The sequence below is a fragment of the Hordeum vulgare genome, chromosome 4H, assembly GCF_904849725.1.
Source record: "Hordeum vulgare subsp. vulgare chromosome 4H, MorexV3_pseudomolecules_assembly, whole genome shotgun sequence".
Classification (NCBI taxonomy): domain Eukaryota; kingdom Viridiplantae; phylum Streptophyta; class Magnoliopsida; order Poales; family Poaceae; genus Hordeum; species Hordeum vulgare.
Genome location: NC_058521.1, coordinates 547,148,008 through 547,164,645, shown reverse-complemented (window position 1 = coordinate 547,164,645; position 16,638 = coordinate 547,148,008). Strand labels below are relative to the sequence as shown.

Sequence of the window (16,638 nt, the reverse complement as noted above, 5' to 3'; positions counted from 1 at the left end):
ACAGTTGGCTAGGCCAGACCTATCCCAAATTCGGCAGAGCGACCATGCGCGGATTTGGGCAAAAACATTTTTGATTGACCGGGTTCGATGTCGGTGACGTTAGGTAGTGGTTGTCTGTTTGGGTTGGCTTGAATGATTATTTTCATTATTTTTTGTTGGTTTTCAGCATGTTTTTTCTAAGAAATTGGCCAACTCTATATTTTTTCTTTTGTTATCTTACTTATGAAATCATCACCTAGCTTGTAAGAAATAGGTACTTGCTCGCAAAAATAGATAATAATTGCAGCATTTGGAATCCATATACATTAGTTTGAATAGTCGATTGGAAAAGTGGTTAGCCCGGTTCAAAAAAAAAATTGCACTCAACTGTACTCCGGAGTGCATATTTGCTTAAATTTAATACACTTTATGAGATGAAGTAGAGGCCGATGAAGGCATTAGGGTGGCTCCTTTACATCAATACTTCATGAGCTAGAAAACAATAATTCAACCCGTGGCAACGCATGATGAGGATAACTTTTTTAACGTTTGACAGTTAGATATGAGTGGTGTGCAGTATAGTGACGCGCAGAGTAGATTTTATGATTTTTTTAGCCGTTGCAACGCACGGGCATGTGTACTAGTAGATAATTAAAGAGAGTAGTACCTAATTCAAGGACTGTCAGGCCTTTCCTCTACAAAACCAACATGTATATATTCTCACAAGTGACAAGTCACAAAGTTATCAAAAAAAAAGTGACAAGTCACAACAATCGTGTGGAACTCGCGACTTGCATTAATTCAACACACCCGTAAACAAACCCACCACTGTGTATGTAGGAGTATATGCATGCATCTTTCAGGTGGGGAAGGAAACAATTCTCCGATGGATCGAGATGTGCAATCGCCATCCCCTCTCCGGTCCTTGTCACGCACGTTACCAGGCCACACACACCCTTGGCACCTCCTGTGCATGCACGCCGGACGCGAATATATGTCTCACCCACGTCCAAATCCGTCACTCAACAAAAAGGAATTAATACTAGTCACTGGTTACTTCAAAGCTCGCTGACTAAACCGATCGATGCGCACCAAGGCCAATTTTCTAAAGGGAACATCAAATCATCAAATGCGACAACTAGCTTTATTCACTATGGTTCGCAGTGACAGCAAAGGTACAAGTCTATACCGCACAAACTAGGTAAAAAAAGGCCAGCAAAGCATTGCCTCAATATACACCACTGGTGCATGGAATAATACATGGGAAGCTATCTATATGTGAGCATTAAAGCTTCCAAATCCCGAATAATTAAACAAACTTCCAACAACGTCCATCCATTGGTGGTACATCTTCTAGTATTTATTTTTAATCAGTTGTGATAAAGCTTAGGCGACAAAAAAATTGTTACACCATCCGTTCATAAATATAAGATGTTTTGGACATTTTTCTTAAAAATATTGGTATTTCAGTAAGGACTGAGTACAAACAGAAATGAGTGAACAGAGGGGAGGGGGAGGGGTAACTTGTACTCCCTCCGTATCATAATATATGACGTTTTAGCATTTCATTTGAGCTGTTAAAACGCCATATATTATGGTACATATGTAGTAGTTCATTTGTAGACCATGTAACTAGTTCATGATCCAAGGTCGTCGAGCGGGAGGCAATGACGATGTCGAGTGAAGGAAGGTACCTGGGTCAGGGGTGGGGTGGGGGTCGCAATGCCAGAGAAGATCGTAGAGATGGTGGGGGCAACGACGGGTAGCAGTTGGGTAGCGGGCATTAACGGGGTGACATCTAGTTAGGTTGGTTAGAGCAACTCTAGCAGACCCCGCATGCAGGCACCGCCCGCCGTCGCCGAAGGTTTGCGGGCATGGACTCCTCCGGCCGTCCACCGGGCTCGGCGCTCGCGTAGCGTCTTTGTGGCCTGCCGATGCCGCTCATAGAGTGCGACGACTGCCGGCGCCAAGTGTTGCGGCTCACTTCGGTCACGCCGACGCACCCCGGATGGGTGTTCTACAAATGCGAAAACGACGGGGTACGTGCACTTGCGGTAGCTCGTTCCATAGCTCATTCTTTAATTCAACTGCGGTAGCTCACTTCGAGCTTGCTCATTCTTTTGTGTAGGGCGATGGATGCTCATTTTGGTTTTAAGAAGGCCAATACATTGATTTGTTGATAGAAAAAAACTTAATAGATGTTAGTGCACTCCTTAGTACAAATCGAAGGCAATGATGCGGCTGCATGTGCAACTAGAGGGGAAGCAACGTCTACTTCTTTGAAACCAAAGATGAAGAATGAAGAAAGCAAGATCAAGAATCCGCAGATCAACAATGAGTGCATGGAGAAGAGATTGCTTCAACTAGTGGGAGCAGTTATGGAATTTGGAAATCTTCTGAAATGCATACTTGTGGTTTTTTTTTTCTTTGGTTTTGCTATTCTAGCCAAGATTTGGTGATATCTTTTGTATCTATAATGTTGTTGCAAAAACAAACAAAAGCATTGTGCTAGATCAATTTAAGTTGCAAATCTATGTTTTACGGGTCGGGAGGAGGTGCGCCAGATCAAAACCCGCAGAAGCCGCCCTGTAAAAAAGGTATATTCCGCGAGTATGCTTTTTTACGGGTCCATTATGTGGAGTCTGCATCTGTGTCAGCCCGCGCCGGCCCGCAAAAGCGATTTTGCGCGAACTGCAAATGCGTTTTGCGAGCCGGCCGGATGCGGGGTCTGCTAGAGTTGCTCTTAGGAGGTGGGTGGATTTAGCTAGGTTGGAGGAAATTGATGAGTCATAGGATTGAGATCCGACGGTTTGTTAAAATTGACCTCCTTTTTGGAAGTCTTCATATGGTTGTGCTACAAGTGTTTCATAATATTGATAGTATGATAAGGTAATTTTCATTATATATAACATATCATTGTTTATAGATTTTGGGGTATCTAGATCATCATCGAACTAATACATTGGTAAGCCGTGTTAAGTGCTAAAATGGGTATGAACATGTAGGACAGTAGGAGTAGGAATAACGCACGCAAATGCACAACAAGTAATGTGAAATAAGCCTATCTTAGATGGTTATGTTCCTTATGGTGGAATCAGGCTATCTGGATTTGGTTTTTACACTCTGACATGCATTTTTGCATATTTCCTAGATTTATTCGGGCTCTCTGGGGTAATTTTTTCAATTGTATCGTGTGTCCATCGATTACGAAGTGTATGTGGCGATTTCATCAATATCAAGATCAACCGACTCAGTTTTTGTAAAGTGTCCACAGGGATAGGCTTGCGTATCTGTGTTCACAGAAATGAGTATGCATGTGCGTTGTGAGAGTATGCGTATGTACGGTGTTTCTAATAAAAAGAAGTGCTCAACAAGAAAATGCGTGTGATGAGTTCATTAATTAACACAGGACACTTGTTAACATTCGGGGGGAATTGTATCGGTCATGTGATAACGTACTCGAGTTTGCAACATCATGGTTCGACTTTGTACGGCAGTTTGCGTTTGTCGCGTGGATCGATGCCGCGCCTATGGAACGCCAGCACGTAGTATATACGTAGCACAAGCGGTTGCGTGGGGGCGTGGACGCAGCAGTAACTTGGAAGGGAGGAGCTAGCCAACATTTTCCAAGACGAAAGTAAGCGGGAGACGTACGACTGAAAACGAAATCAAATGATAAGCTAGCCATGCATAGGCAATACATATAGGCTAGGTGATGCACGTACCTACGTGCCTAACTTCTCAATGACCCAGAATAGTGGCCTTTTGGAGGACAGTTTATGAGATCGAGCTCTCTGTTTGAAGACGACAGCTGATCGATCGAGGCATCAAGGGAGGCTAGATTAGTTTGCCCTTCCATTTCGTATTTCTTTTTCCTCTCCCGGCTTGGTCGTCAGATCTGTACTTACTCGTGCACACCGTGGAGTACCGTTGCTGTGAGGTTTCTCATGGATAGTGTTTGACCACGCACGCACGCGCCGCAAGGATATTTGGATAAGAAACAGTAGCGCGTGTCGTACTACCACTTTCATTTATTTGGCTATGCAAGCACGAGGGCTCGCGTTCCTTGGACCAGTGGGATACCTGCATCTGCATGTGGAGAGTGGAGTTGCCAACCGGCCATTGGCCATGCCGCTATTTTAGCAAGGGCAGGTACACCACGCGGGCGGACGCAAATGCTGCGAAGATATATCTTGCCAAAAGTTGTAAGTAGCCGCCATTCAGTAGTACGTACCTTGCCTAGGACGCGCCACCCATCCATCCATCCACCCACCCATCGATCCGTCGTGTCGCACAAAAGGCACACTGTTCACACAAACTTTGCGGGTCGTCGTACAACGCCGGAGGTAGACAGATCGATGGGCCGCGCCGCAAGGGGTGGCTAGGAGTAAACTATACTACTATCACTATACAGAAGAAAGAAGAGGCCGTAAGGAAGGAACCTCCTGACCTATGTCCACGGCAAGACGCGTACGTACGTACGTACGCACGCACGCCCGCCCAGGTCAAATAATTACATGGTCGCTCGCTCCATGGGTCGGCTGCTAGCCCTATCCACACGTACAGCCGCGCCACTTTACGCGAGATATGGAACAAAGCGTGTGGCATGGTACGTACGTACACTTGGGAATGGATGGATATCTGGCAGCCGCGCCAAACTTTTTCCCGAGAAAGGTACAGCGCAAGCGTGCGTGCATGTGCATGGACCTGGTTGACGTCAAGCCGCTTGGCCTTGCTAGGCGTGTCGTCTCCCGGCCGGACCCCGGAGGCCGACACAAGACTAAAGCTCCACCCGATCCATCCATGGGTGCACGCACGGTAACTTGTGCGTCCGAAACTCTTGGCTGGCTCAGCCTGCCGGTAGCTGGTCGATCCAGCCATCTGTGCCGTTCCATCCATGACACATCCCCTACCTAGCTACTCTACCGCTCACTTTCAACTTTGGCTGCGTGCATGCATGCATGCATGCGCCCGCGCATATGTAGTAGCATTGCATACTCCCTCTGTTCCTAAATATAAGTTTTTGTAGACATAGTGTACATTCAATCATTTTGTTTCGTATGTAGACACATAGTGAAATCGATTAAAAGAATTATATTTAGGAACGGAGGGAGTACTTGTCAAAGCTTAGCAACCAGCTGCGTGCGTGCACGTACGCTACGCACTACTAGTACTATGACTAGTACTATTGCGGCCATCTGCGTCGGTGCAAAAGTTACGGGTGCTGGCACTGGAACTTCACAGTTTTCTCCACAAGAACCGATGGCCTCCACAGACCACAGCCCCTGCATGCGAGCCGTCCGGCGAGTGCGTACGTCCTTGTCGCCAAAAGACGTCACTTTGTGCTGTTAACCTGGGAGATCAGCACCTACAATTACGTACAGTACGCAGTAAGCATCTGACTTGGAGCAGCTCCGTCGCTTTACCCTGCTCCCGTTTCGTTTTCCGTCATCCGAAACTAGCACGCACACGATTAGCCGGATAAAGCAAAGTTGACGCTGATTAATTACCAGCAGGTAACAATTCACAGCATCCATCGATCGCTTTCTCGTGGCTCCCCACACGACGAATTATTAAGCCCCCAACTCCTATCTACTACTCCTAGTGCCACTGCCGCACACGAACCTCTCCTCAGGCCTCAGCCCTCGCCTCAGCCCTCTATAAATTCCCCCGGCCGAGCTCCAGGCTCACAGACTCGGACACCGGTCGCTCAACAGCACGGCATCTCTGCACTCGCCCCTCGAAATATATATCCCAATTAAGCTCCAAAGCCCAAAGCATCGATCAGAGCCGATCAAATATAGTAGTATTTCTTGAGCACTGCTAGCTAGCTAGATAGATAGAAGTATTCTCTCGTGTTGCAGTTAGCTTGCTTGCTTTACTGGAAAGATGAGCCCCGAGGAGGGAGAGAGGCTCCTGTTCCCTTCCTTCGTCTTCCCGGACAGCTTCCCGGCGGACGACGCCGCACCAGTCGTCTCCGGTGAGTTCAACTATCCATGTCGTCGTTGATTAATTTAGCTAGCGCGCCATCCATATGTACGTACGCGTATGTAGGTGCTCGAGTGTTCAACCGCAATGTGCTGCCTGTTGCTGATTCTCAAGTGCATGTGCAGGCGAAGAGCAGAAGAAGGCCGGCCGGCAGCGAAGGAGGCGGAGGGCGAGGCAGGCGGCGGCAGGCGGAGAGGGTGGAGGGGACGATGCGGCCAAGAAGCGGCGGCTGAGCGACGAGCAGGCGAAGTTTCTGGAGATGAGCTTCAGGAAGGAGCGTAAGCTCGAGACGCCGCGCAAGGTGCAGCTCGCCGCGGAGCTGGGCCTCGACACCAAGCAGGTCGCCGTGTGGTTCCAGAACCGCCGCGCCCGCTACAAGAGCAAGCTCATCGAGGAGGAGTTCAACAAGCTCCGGGCCGCCCACGACGCCGTCGTCGTGCGCAACTGCCACCTCGAGGCCGAGGTATACACTGCAACAGTACTGCGATCGACTGGCTGCTCTTGTCTTTACTCGATCACACCATGCACCTAGCCTGGTCGAGTTCACGCTTTTCACACAAAAATGGCAGAATTCTTGGCTTCTACAGTTAATTAATACTAGCCGGTTCTGTGATGTATGTACTGTACTAACATGTGCACATATGGATGGATGCAGCTGCTGAGGCTGAAGGAGAGGCTGGCGGAGACGGAGGAGGAGAAGAACAAGGCCATGGCGGCGGTGGCGACAGCGGGCGGCAGCAGCCCGAGCTCGTCGTCCTTCTCGACGGTGACGGCAATGGTGGGAGGACAGCAGTTCGGGATGGAGGAGGCGGAGGCCGACTTCACCTACATGAGCGAGTACGCCTACACCAACTACATGATGGACTTGGCTGCAGCCGGCGGCTACCTCGGAGGGGCGTACGATCAGTTCAGCTGATCTGGAAAGACAGTGCTGCTCCAGTAGTTAATTTACAACCATGATCAATCAGTGTTAATTAATTAATCAGCCGGGATTGCGGGGTAATCGTATGCACGGTAGTAGAATCTTAGTATTAATTGGTGGTAGTGTCAAATATGGGTCCATGGATGCCCTAACGGAGAATCTTATTAGTGTTTGCCAAGCCATGTACATTATGAACTGGTGGTAATCTTTGTAAGTAAGTACTCCCTCCGTTCCTAAATATAAGTCTTTTAAGAGATTTCACTAGTAGTCTACATACGAAGTAAAATGAATGAATCTACATTCTAAAGTATGTCTGTATACATCCGTATATAGTCCATTAGTGAAATCTCTAAAAAGACTTATATTTAAGAACGGAGGGAGTACTATGTATGGGCTATCATGCAATCAAGCGATCGATTTGCGATGAATTGAACTGATGGTGTGATGGATGCACAACTCACAAGGCGGTTTACGACGAGCTGAACGATTTATCACTTGGCTCCAAAAAAAATTGCTGAGGTTTATTTTTTATTTATCTTTTAAAACGGATTGTTGAGGTTTATTTTTTATTTATCTTTTAAAACGGATTGTTGAGGTTTATCAATTAGGTCGTTTTGTTTGTCTTTTAGGGGAATTTAGTTCCATTTGTTCTTCTTTTTTCTTTGCTTTTGATGATCCGGTGTTGGCTTCGGCCCAACTGACTGGGCCTTTCCTCAGTTCTGGGCTTTATATGACAGAAGAAGATATAAACGGAAATATACCACCTGATAATATTCCCATTCCATGGGTAGCAGTAGTTGAATTCATCGCCAGTTGCTCTCTTCTCTAGCTAGTGGCACGGGACAGGACAGTGGTGGCAGTAGCAGGCACTGACGCCGAGCATCAGGGCATGAGCTAGCTAGCAGGAGTTGGTGCTCACGTACGTACATACACCAACACCTGGCCGCGGTGCCGCCATGGCATCCTATCCTAGGAGTAGACCTTGGACGTGTCGACCGGAGGAAAGGAAAACCGCAGCCATGTTATCCGGAGCTAATGATTGCAGCAGCGAAGCGAAGCAGCCCGTTACTGCCCTAAAAGCCATTATCCCGCGTAGATAAGCCCCGAATCATCGATCATCCGAAGTCGAAAAGTAATAACAACACGTACTGCTCGTCCGTTCGTCCGTCCATCGCTACACCAAGGAAGCACGACCTAATCAATCGCCCGTCACCCACCTCGCCTGACAGCGACCTTCCGTCCTCGGCCGCACCCGCACGGACGAAGGAAGGAAGGAGGAAAAAACAAACTATATACAGTCCAGAGAGGAGGTCGTCGTCATCGTCGAACCCCGTCGCCGTCGCCGGCTTTATGGCCCCCGCCCGCCGTGGCCAAACCATCATCGTCATCATCATCACCGGGTGGAGTGTGGCCTGGCCGTGTGGGGGACGCAACGCAACGCAACGTACGCAGGTTAGCAGTACCAGAGGGGCTGTGGCCTTTGATGCTGGCTATGGCTTTGGCTTTGGCGTTGCTTAGTCGTGGGGGCATCGTATCATAGGATAGGAGCATTCTTATCCAGGGGGGGAGACGAGACGGAGGTGCCTCCCCCCTGGAGCTGTACTACGTACGGCGATGAGATTGGAGATTGGGGCCAGAGCTTTCAGCGCCCGCAAACTGTCACGCTCGCTGTCCTTGCCTCCGTCCTGCTCCTCCTCCCCTCTCCCTCCTTTGGTGGGCACGCCGCCACTCCCCGCGGATTTATACTCCAGTAGGCTCCGGCAGTTTCTACTGCTTGTATGGCTGAGATGAGATGCAGACCCGGCAGCGCTCGCTGGTGTGGTACGCGTGGCGTGGCGTGGCGTGTAGCCAGCCACCTTTGCTGGATTCCGACCTCGGCCCAACTGAGCACTGCCATGTGCTAATAGTACTGCTCCGTCTTCACAAAACATGTAGTAGGAGTACTACTCGTAGTAATCTGCACATGGACATAGCAGGCTAGCAGATTTACTGCTCAACTAGACTTGATCTGTGCTTTCACAGTTGACTAGGTAGTAAAAACCACATGATCCATGCATGGATATGACAAAACGTAAAGGAGGAAAATAGTACTGTATCAGGCACGATGAGGCAGAGGAGACTCAACTGAAAGAATAGTAGAGGAGACTAATATACAAATCCAATCTGGCCGGCAGTCTATCAGGAGTACAGGGAGCGGGTGGAATCGAGGCGAATTCCTTCACCCAAAATCACATCTGTAGCCACACTCTTTCCACGGGGATTACATCACATGATACAACAACAGCATCAACAAGCAAGCATTAGGCCGACGCCGACAGAGAAAGAAAAAAAAAATAACCGGCAGCTGCGACGGCAGCACCGCTGCCCGAATTAGCCAACTTGGTTCTTCCAAAAGTTACACGGGCTACCTACTCTTGAGCGACGCGGTGCTGGATTTCCTCGACGAAGAGCTCGGAAGGGGCTCTTTCACGGGCGATGGAGGGAAAGGGGAAGAAGACGGGGGAAGCGCTCTCTGGCTCGAGATGGAGGAGAAGCAGCTCAAGGGGTTCCGCAGACGCCGCTTCTCTGAATCCTCGGGCTGGCTGTTTGGGTCATGGCCGACCGGGGAGATCTTCAGAGACTCCGGGAGGAGGCAGTTGCAGATGGCACCTGTAGGGAAAAGGATAAAATTGAGTTCCTAAGGATCTCACAAGGGAACGCCAAAATGCTAGTATGACAAGCAAGCAAATTCTATGTACAAAACAAGAATCTCCCTTCTTTAAAGGCTTTAACTGGACGAGGAATGTAACTGCACAGACCATGGACTCACAACTACATGTTCAGAGTTTCATGTTGTTCGGAAGTTTGCCCATGCTGAATGCAATTCCTGATTAAAACATTATCTCAACACTACATCTAAAGTGCTCCTTTGAGGCTGAAAACAGAGACTTCTTAAATCTCTAGCACGTACATGATTAGGCTGCAACTAGATCAGGTGTCAAGAGTCATATACTACCTTCTTTTTGTACGGTGGAGGGTTATATTATTTTCCTAATCTATCAAGGTCTCAAGTCCAATCGCTGTAAAGACTACAGAATTGCATTAGCAGATGATGTGATCACAAAAAGTACAGCTTTACACAACAATTTGGTAAACTGCATTTCTAGAAACTAAAGTAGCAATGGAATATAGTCAGCACGAATTATGGCAGTAACTGTCAAAGTGCTCAATGCATTCTGACCATGCGATGCACTCAACGCTATCACAACTGACTATCCTTTTGGAATAAATCGTTGACCAACTAATAATAAGCACTAGTACTGGCATTAAGGTATGGTACCTATTCTGGCGAGACGATTCACCCATTTCGGAATTTTGCTGCCGGTCAATTTGTAACACATATCTTTGCAGAAGTGGTTACAATTCTTCATGATAAGATGGTAAGAATCTCCATTGTAGTTTACTGACTGTAGCTCCATGAATTGCCTAACTTGGATAGGATCCAAGCAGGTCGTACCAAGAAATATTGATTTCCTGAATCTGAAACCAGGGCATTGACGAGGTTCTACCTCAAATACCCCGCTGGTGGGATAATCATGTGCTCCAAATGCATACTCAACTCCATGAACTGCATGGGAAGAAAAAAAAAAGGCAATCAGACTACAATGTTATCCAGATCAGTTCTGTAATCTTACTCCACAAAAATTGTCCAATTTGATTTGCATGAGGACGGTAAAACAGAAGAGCCAGGTAAGATTTTGGTGTAGCTTTAGAGTACCCGAATAAAGGTCTCATTTAATTCTTGTTCCACCTTTCGACAAGCAGACCCAATTGGAGTAAGCTGAAGGTAACAAAAGCTCTAGAGAGAACCCTAAATATCCATCCTCTTGTCCTTACAGCGGACAGTGGACTAAAGAGATCCAGGAAGATGTCTACATTTTTTTAGAAAAGGAGGATTTCCTCCGGCCTCTGCATCAATACGATGCATGCAGCCACAGAGATGGGTCTACATATGTATATATGTAAAAATATTCATTTATTCACCTTTCTAAGCTACCCATTTGGGAAAGAAAGATTGAAGTCTAAGCAATAATGCCATACAGAGCAGTCCCTCAAAATCAAGAGAGATGCTAAGATTATTTCATTCATTTTATAGTTTACGTAGAAGGGACAACATAGGCTATCATCCCATATTTATCTCTACCAAAAGAAATAAAAAATCAGAGGCTATGCCTATACATGAGGTATGGCAATATGAGCTAATCACAGCAGTGGTAGCACATACGAGTACACGATGGAGCTTATATATGCTATGCCAAAATCTGCACTAGCTAAACACCTGAAGCATTGTGTGCTAAATTGCTATGATACTGGTGGCAGGGATGCCTGTAGTCGCATTACGACCACAAAACCTGATGGTCAAAAAATAAATGCTATTATTTACCTAGAACTCCACTATGCAGACATGAGTCATTCAGGTATGGGGATTACTTGTTATTTTAATGCACAATCGAGTAAGTAACAACTTGATTGGAGAACGGTACATAAAAGCTGCAGCTTATTGATAGTTAACATTAGCATTGATGAGCTAGTGGAACAATCCAGGAGAAATGGTTACTAATATAGCATCAGTGAAGTCGTGTTGGATTTATAACTCGAAACCGAATAGAAATGAGAAAAAAAAATGAAATGAACCGGTGCATAAATAGTATGTTTGCTTAAAAAGATGCATCTGGCACAGGTAAGTACCTTCGATCCCAGAGTGAAATATACCAAGGCCTGCCCAATATATGTAGCCATTCATGGGTGTCAAATCATACACATTAAGATAAACCGGAGTATCATTTGGGGATTGACCGGATGCCTGAACCTTGGGAAACAGAAAGAAGCGCATGGTGGATTTCCTGCTCAGCTGCAGAGGCACGAGGGACTTCCATCCAGGACGTTTTGTCCTTAGTTTCATATTCCTTCACATAATAAAGTCAGATATCAATATATGAAGGATCTAGTTCAGAAAGATCAACAACTGAGAACATCAACTTTCTCTGAAATGGTTTTCCTGTAGTAGTTTAACAACTTCTCATTCTACACAAATAATAAGGTGCGGTTAAAAGTTAAATAAAGATTAAATAACGGAAGATTTACTTTGAAGAGGTTAAATCTAATTTCAAGGACTTGTAAAATAAAAGCATGAAACTGAAAAATGTGTTAAATATGAAATATGAAAGAAAATAGTTAGCGTGCGCTTAACAAGTCTAAGCTCGTTTAACTACAACATGTCCACTAGATTTAGCTGCATGGTAGGAATCTGAAATCCCTGGAGTAGCTGAAAGTGCTAGGAGTTTCTTAGTATGCTCCCACAGAACAGAGTTGAGTAGCTCACTCCTTTAGTCCTTTGGCAGCTGAGTAGCTCCCGTAGGCTGCTATCACACACGCTTTTAAGAGGCTCTAATTTGAAGTGGTAAGACTATATGAAATTGCAAACAAATGGGATCTGTTTCTCTCGGTCCCACCCAATGTACTCAAACTAGCTGGCCAGCTCTACCCCCTCTATCAAAGATTAGTTCTTCCAGATTTTGTTGGTGAGAATAGCAACTCTATATTAGAGTCTGATTTTTCAGCAATTGGTTGGGTGACGATTCCGCATAATCCTTCAATCTACAGTTGCAACAATTACTTCAGGGCAAGCACCCAACAGCAGCAATAAAATTCAACAATGCACCAGCCATGTAGGTACCAACTTTGGTTCCATGTACCGCTCCATCCCATTACTGCAAAGTAGAAATTCAGGCTTCCAGGGACAGTGCCGTAACACATCACCCAAACTCCAACGACTGTTTTGGTACAAGTAAACAAACTGCACTAGTGCTACTACGAACACAACGATTGGTACTACCAAATCGAACTAAACCTGCAAAAAAATTCAACGGCGACACTCACTCCCACTGAGGGGAAATGGACGATGTTGACACGAATGGTAATACTGCAGTTGCCATTGCCATTCTGATGTAATCAAGTCTTGCTACAAATTTCAGAGAAGAGCTCGCAATAGCTATTTTGCTCGCAACTTCCTCAGGCTGCTACTTCTACAAGCTCAATCATTGTAACTGAGTCCTACTGACTCAAAGCACCCGTGCTTTCAAGCCCCAATTTGGAGCTGTAAGACTATATAGAGAGCTCAGAGTTGTATATATAGAGCCACCAGATCGGATCTGTTTTTCTACCCCCACCCACCCAATGTACCAAACCTAGCTTTACCCTCTAATGAAGCTTGATTGTTCCACCTTTTGCTGGGGACAAGACAATGTCTACCCTGTGTTATAGATTGCTTCATGTAAGTACATTCTTTTGGTGACAATGCCACATGATTCTTCAAATCTAGACCTGAAACAAACACTTGAAGAAAAAAAGAAGATGATCCTTTTTCAACAATGCGCCAGCCAGGCTTTCAAGTAGCGCCCCACCCCACCATTACTGGGAAGAGGAAACTCAGGCTTGGAGTTGGAGGGACAGCTACATCGCCCAAGCTCCAACAACTGTCCCGGCGCAGATAAAACAAGGCTGGACTGCACTGCCGCTGCGAAAGCTACGTTTGGTACCAGTAGTACCAACCTGAATTGAGCTGACCCCGTCCCGTCCCCCCAAAAAGAAGAATTTGACGGAGATACGCGTGCTGGAACTGAGGTGGGGGAAAGAAACGAACAAATGACGTTGACACGAAACGACCAGGCCAGCCGCCGCAATTCCACCCACCCCTCACGCGCTCCTTGTGCCGAATCGAGAACAAGAAGCGAGCAAGCTAAGCTAGCAAACGGCCCGAGAAAGGCACGGGGCCGCAGATCCGAGCCAAGATCTCGCGGCACTGGAGTCGAAGGACTGGGAAAGCAAGCTGCAGGCTTACCGCGGGGGGGGACGAAGGCCGGCCGGAGGGCGACGGGGAGGGGAGGGGAGGAGCGAGGCCAATGGCCGCGGCCGCGCGGCGTGGGGGCGGGGCTGTAGCTGGGGTGGGGAGGGGAGAGGAGGTATCCGAGGGAATCCTTGGGGAGGGGCGCAGTTGTGGTGGTGGAGTGGCGTCGGTTCTGGTTGGGTTCGGGGAGGGGAGGGCTCGTGATGGCTGGGGAAAGGCGCCGAGGAGCAGCCGAGCAAGGGGGGGGGGGGGGGGGGGGGGGGGGCCACCGCTCCCGCTGGGGGTCGTCTTTGTAATTTATCGCCTTGTCTTTTCCGTCCCCTCGCTTCTTTTTTTGAAAGCTCGGCCTTTTACGTATTGTTCCTGCTACAATTAATAACTGGATGGAGCGTGAGAGAAAGAGGGGCGGACCGTGGAGAGCCGCGCTCGGGCGGGTTTCAGGGGGACGAAAGGAAAAATTAAAGATGAGCTCCGGGATCTCTCCCCGTTGATCTCTAGGGGTAGCGCTGGCTGTTTTTGAATTCGGAATCTTTCTCACGAAAATAAAGATTCCCTGTTGATCTCTTTGGTTTGGTCTGTCCTGGTTTATTGGTCTTTATTACTATATATATATTTTTTTTTGTGTCGAATGTTCATCTTAGATTTAATTAACAAACATTAATGGATGTCTTAAAAAAATATCATTAACAGTTATATTCAAATGCAAATCTTGTGATACTCCCTCCGTGTCGGTGGATTAGGCATCTTAGAAGGTGCAATGCAACCTCAACAAGTAGAGATTGGCTAGAAAAAGAAAATAAATTACGGAGGAAGCTAATCATACTACCTCCTCCGTCTCAGTTTACAAGTCCGACACATGTATCTAGGTCGTCAATTTAATCAATTTAATGAGAGGCATCTATAAAAAATATATCATTAGAAATTTTAGATGTTCTACTTTCTAATGATATAATTTTTTATATTAAACAATATATTTTATATAAGTCAAATTAACGATCTAGGTACACGTGCATGCCTTCTAATCTGTGACGGAGGGAGTATTTCTTTCTCAACTAAAAATGTGCCATTAATTAGGAGACCTCTTCAAATCCAAAAATGTGCCGCATAAATTGTATGCATTGGTCTTTCAATTAATAAATGGAGTCTAATTAATATATATGCAACTAGTTCTACTGTAATGTGTCTTAGCGTGTTGAAATTATTTAATTTTTTGTAAGATGATTAATGCATCGAGATGGAGGGAGTACTATTTTTTATGACATGCACTAATATTTTGTTAGTTAAATCCATGATTAAAATTTAGCATAAAATACAAATAGAATCAATAAAAACCAGGACGGAGATAGTATAAACCAAAGAGTCATACATGTGTTGGTTGTAATCTTACTCCTTTTATAAGGATATCTCTAACAGCGACCCGCAAATTCCCTCCGGTATTCGTCCGTGGACACCGGGCTAGTCTGCGGTCACAAATACCAGAGGCTGTCATCCAACACTATCTGATATATGTGTGTCAGTAAAGTGCAATTTGAAATTCAAATTAAGTTTGATCCATACAATGTGCGGGGTCACACCAGTGTCGGATCACATGCCCCGATCACAACAAAAAAGAGACAAGTATGCTTAGTTTTTTACATGTCCGCACCCAAAACAACTTCAGTCCGGTAGACCATGCAATTTTGCGCTGCCCGGACCGGTTACCCCAGCCAAATCATCGTCCTCCTCCTCATGATGATGTCCGGATGCCCAATGTTGTACTTGATGTGTGTCCACGGCGGTCTCGGTGTATGACTATTGCGTGTCCGTCTAGGTATAGGACTGCTGCAACGGGTAGTTGCTAGACATGATGGGATCCGAGTGTCCCACATGTCCGTCCTAAACCTGGGCGTACATCGGGCCAGGACGGGCTTCGGGCCGGGCTTTGGAAGGACCGAACCAAAAATCTCAGGCCCGAGCCCGGCCTGGCCAAAAAATGCAAATCTCAGGCCCGAGCCCGGTCTGAACGAACTAAAAAAGGAATTTTCGGGCCGGGCCTTCGTGTAAAATGGTGATTTGCGCAAGGCTGAGCCCGACCCGAACTGCCACCCGGGCTTGAAAACCCGGCCCGAACCGCAAGCCCGGACCCGCATGGCCCGGGTTTTCGGTCCGGGTCACCGGGTCAGGATGTCCATGCCCATATTTACTCCGTCCTCACAACCATATCCTCCTCCGTCACCGCCTCCGTCATAGATGATCGAGCATCTCACTGTCCGGGTCATGTACGTCAAGTCTCCCGCTCTTGGTATTGTAGCGAACAGAGTGCGGGCACCCATTTGCTCCTCGCCCATTGTCCAAGCTCGCATAAGTTGTGGTGAAGAACACTCTCAGAAGAGCACCTTCCCTGCAGCGGTTTCGAGGTGCTTGGCAGCGTAGGAGTACGAAGCATTATAATGCTCCAGCCACTGCATCGTGTGTACTATGGTGTGTCTGTCACCGCGGTCTCCGCCCTGACATCTGCCACGACCACCATGCCTGACGCTAGCTCGCCCGCCGGCGGCCATCAGCTTCTTGAGCTTCTCCCCCTTTGTGGCCTTCGCTTTGACGTGGTGAGTTTGCCGCGTAGCCGAGCTGATCTTTAGGGCGAGCGGATCCTCCGGCACCTCCGCCACCTTCATCACCGATAGATTATCCTCTCGTTCCATGCATTGGCGATGGAAGGAAGGAGGGGGTGGACGAAAAGGGCGGGAATTGGGTGGAGAGCAGTGGGGATGGAAGAAAGGAATGGGGGTGGCGAATAAACAATGCGGGTTTCTATAAAAGTGCGGGCTCCACCTCCCTTTTGGGTCGGCCGGGAGGGTCAGAGACTCATGTTTCTCGTGTCCGG

The 16,638-nt window shown here is 47.1% G+C and overlaps 2 protein-coding genes across 2 annotated transcripts; one reads left to right on the top strand and one right to left on the bottom strand.

The window, feature by feature from the left end:
• Nucleotides 1-5,663: 5,663 nt before the first annotated feature.
• Nucleotides 5,664-7,148, top strand: LOC123446898 (homeobox-leucine zipper protein HOX12-like). The gene is made up of 3 exons (XM_045123440.1): nt 5,664-5,959; nt 6,093-6,430; nt 6,623-7,148. Exons 1-3 carry the CDS (start codon nt 5,869-5,871, stop codon nt 6,881-6,883), a joined length of 690 nt encoding a protein of 229 aa, XP_044979375.1. The 5' UTR covers nt 5,664-5,868; the 3' UTR covers nt 6,884-7,148.
• A 1,861-nt stretch (nt 7,149-9,009) lies between these two features.
• On the bottom strand, nt 9,010-13,954 carry LOC123449420 (deSI-like protein At4g17486). The gene is made up of 4 exons (XM_045126642.1): nt 13,770-13,954; nt 11,618-11,835; nt 10,209-10,496; nt 9,010-9,538 (listed from the first exon to the last, which is right to left on the bottom strand). The coding sequence occupies exons 2-4, from the start codon at nt 11,829-11,831 to the stop codon at nt 9,294-9,296; spliced, it is 747 nt and encodes a 248-aa protein (XP_044982577.1). The 5' UTR covers nt 11,832-11,835; nt 13,770-13,954; the 3' UTR covers nt 9,010-9,293.
• Nucleotides 13,955-16,638: the final 2,684 nt, after the last annotated feature.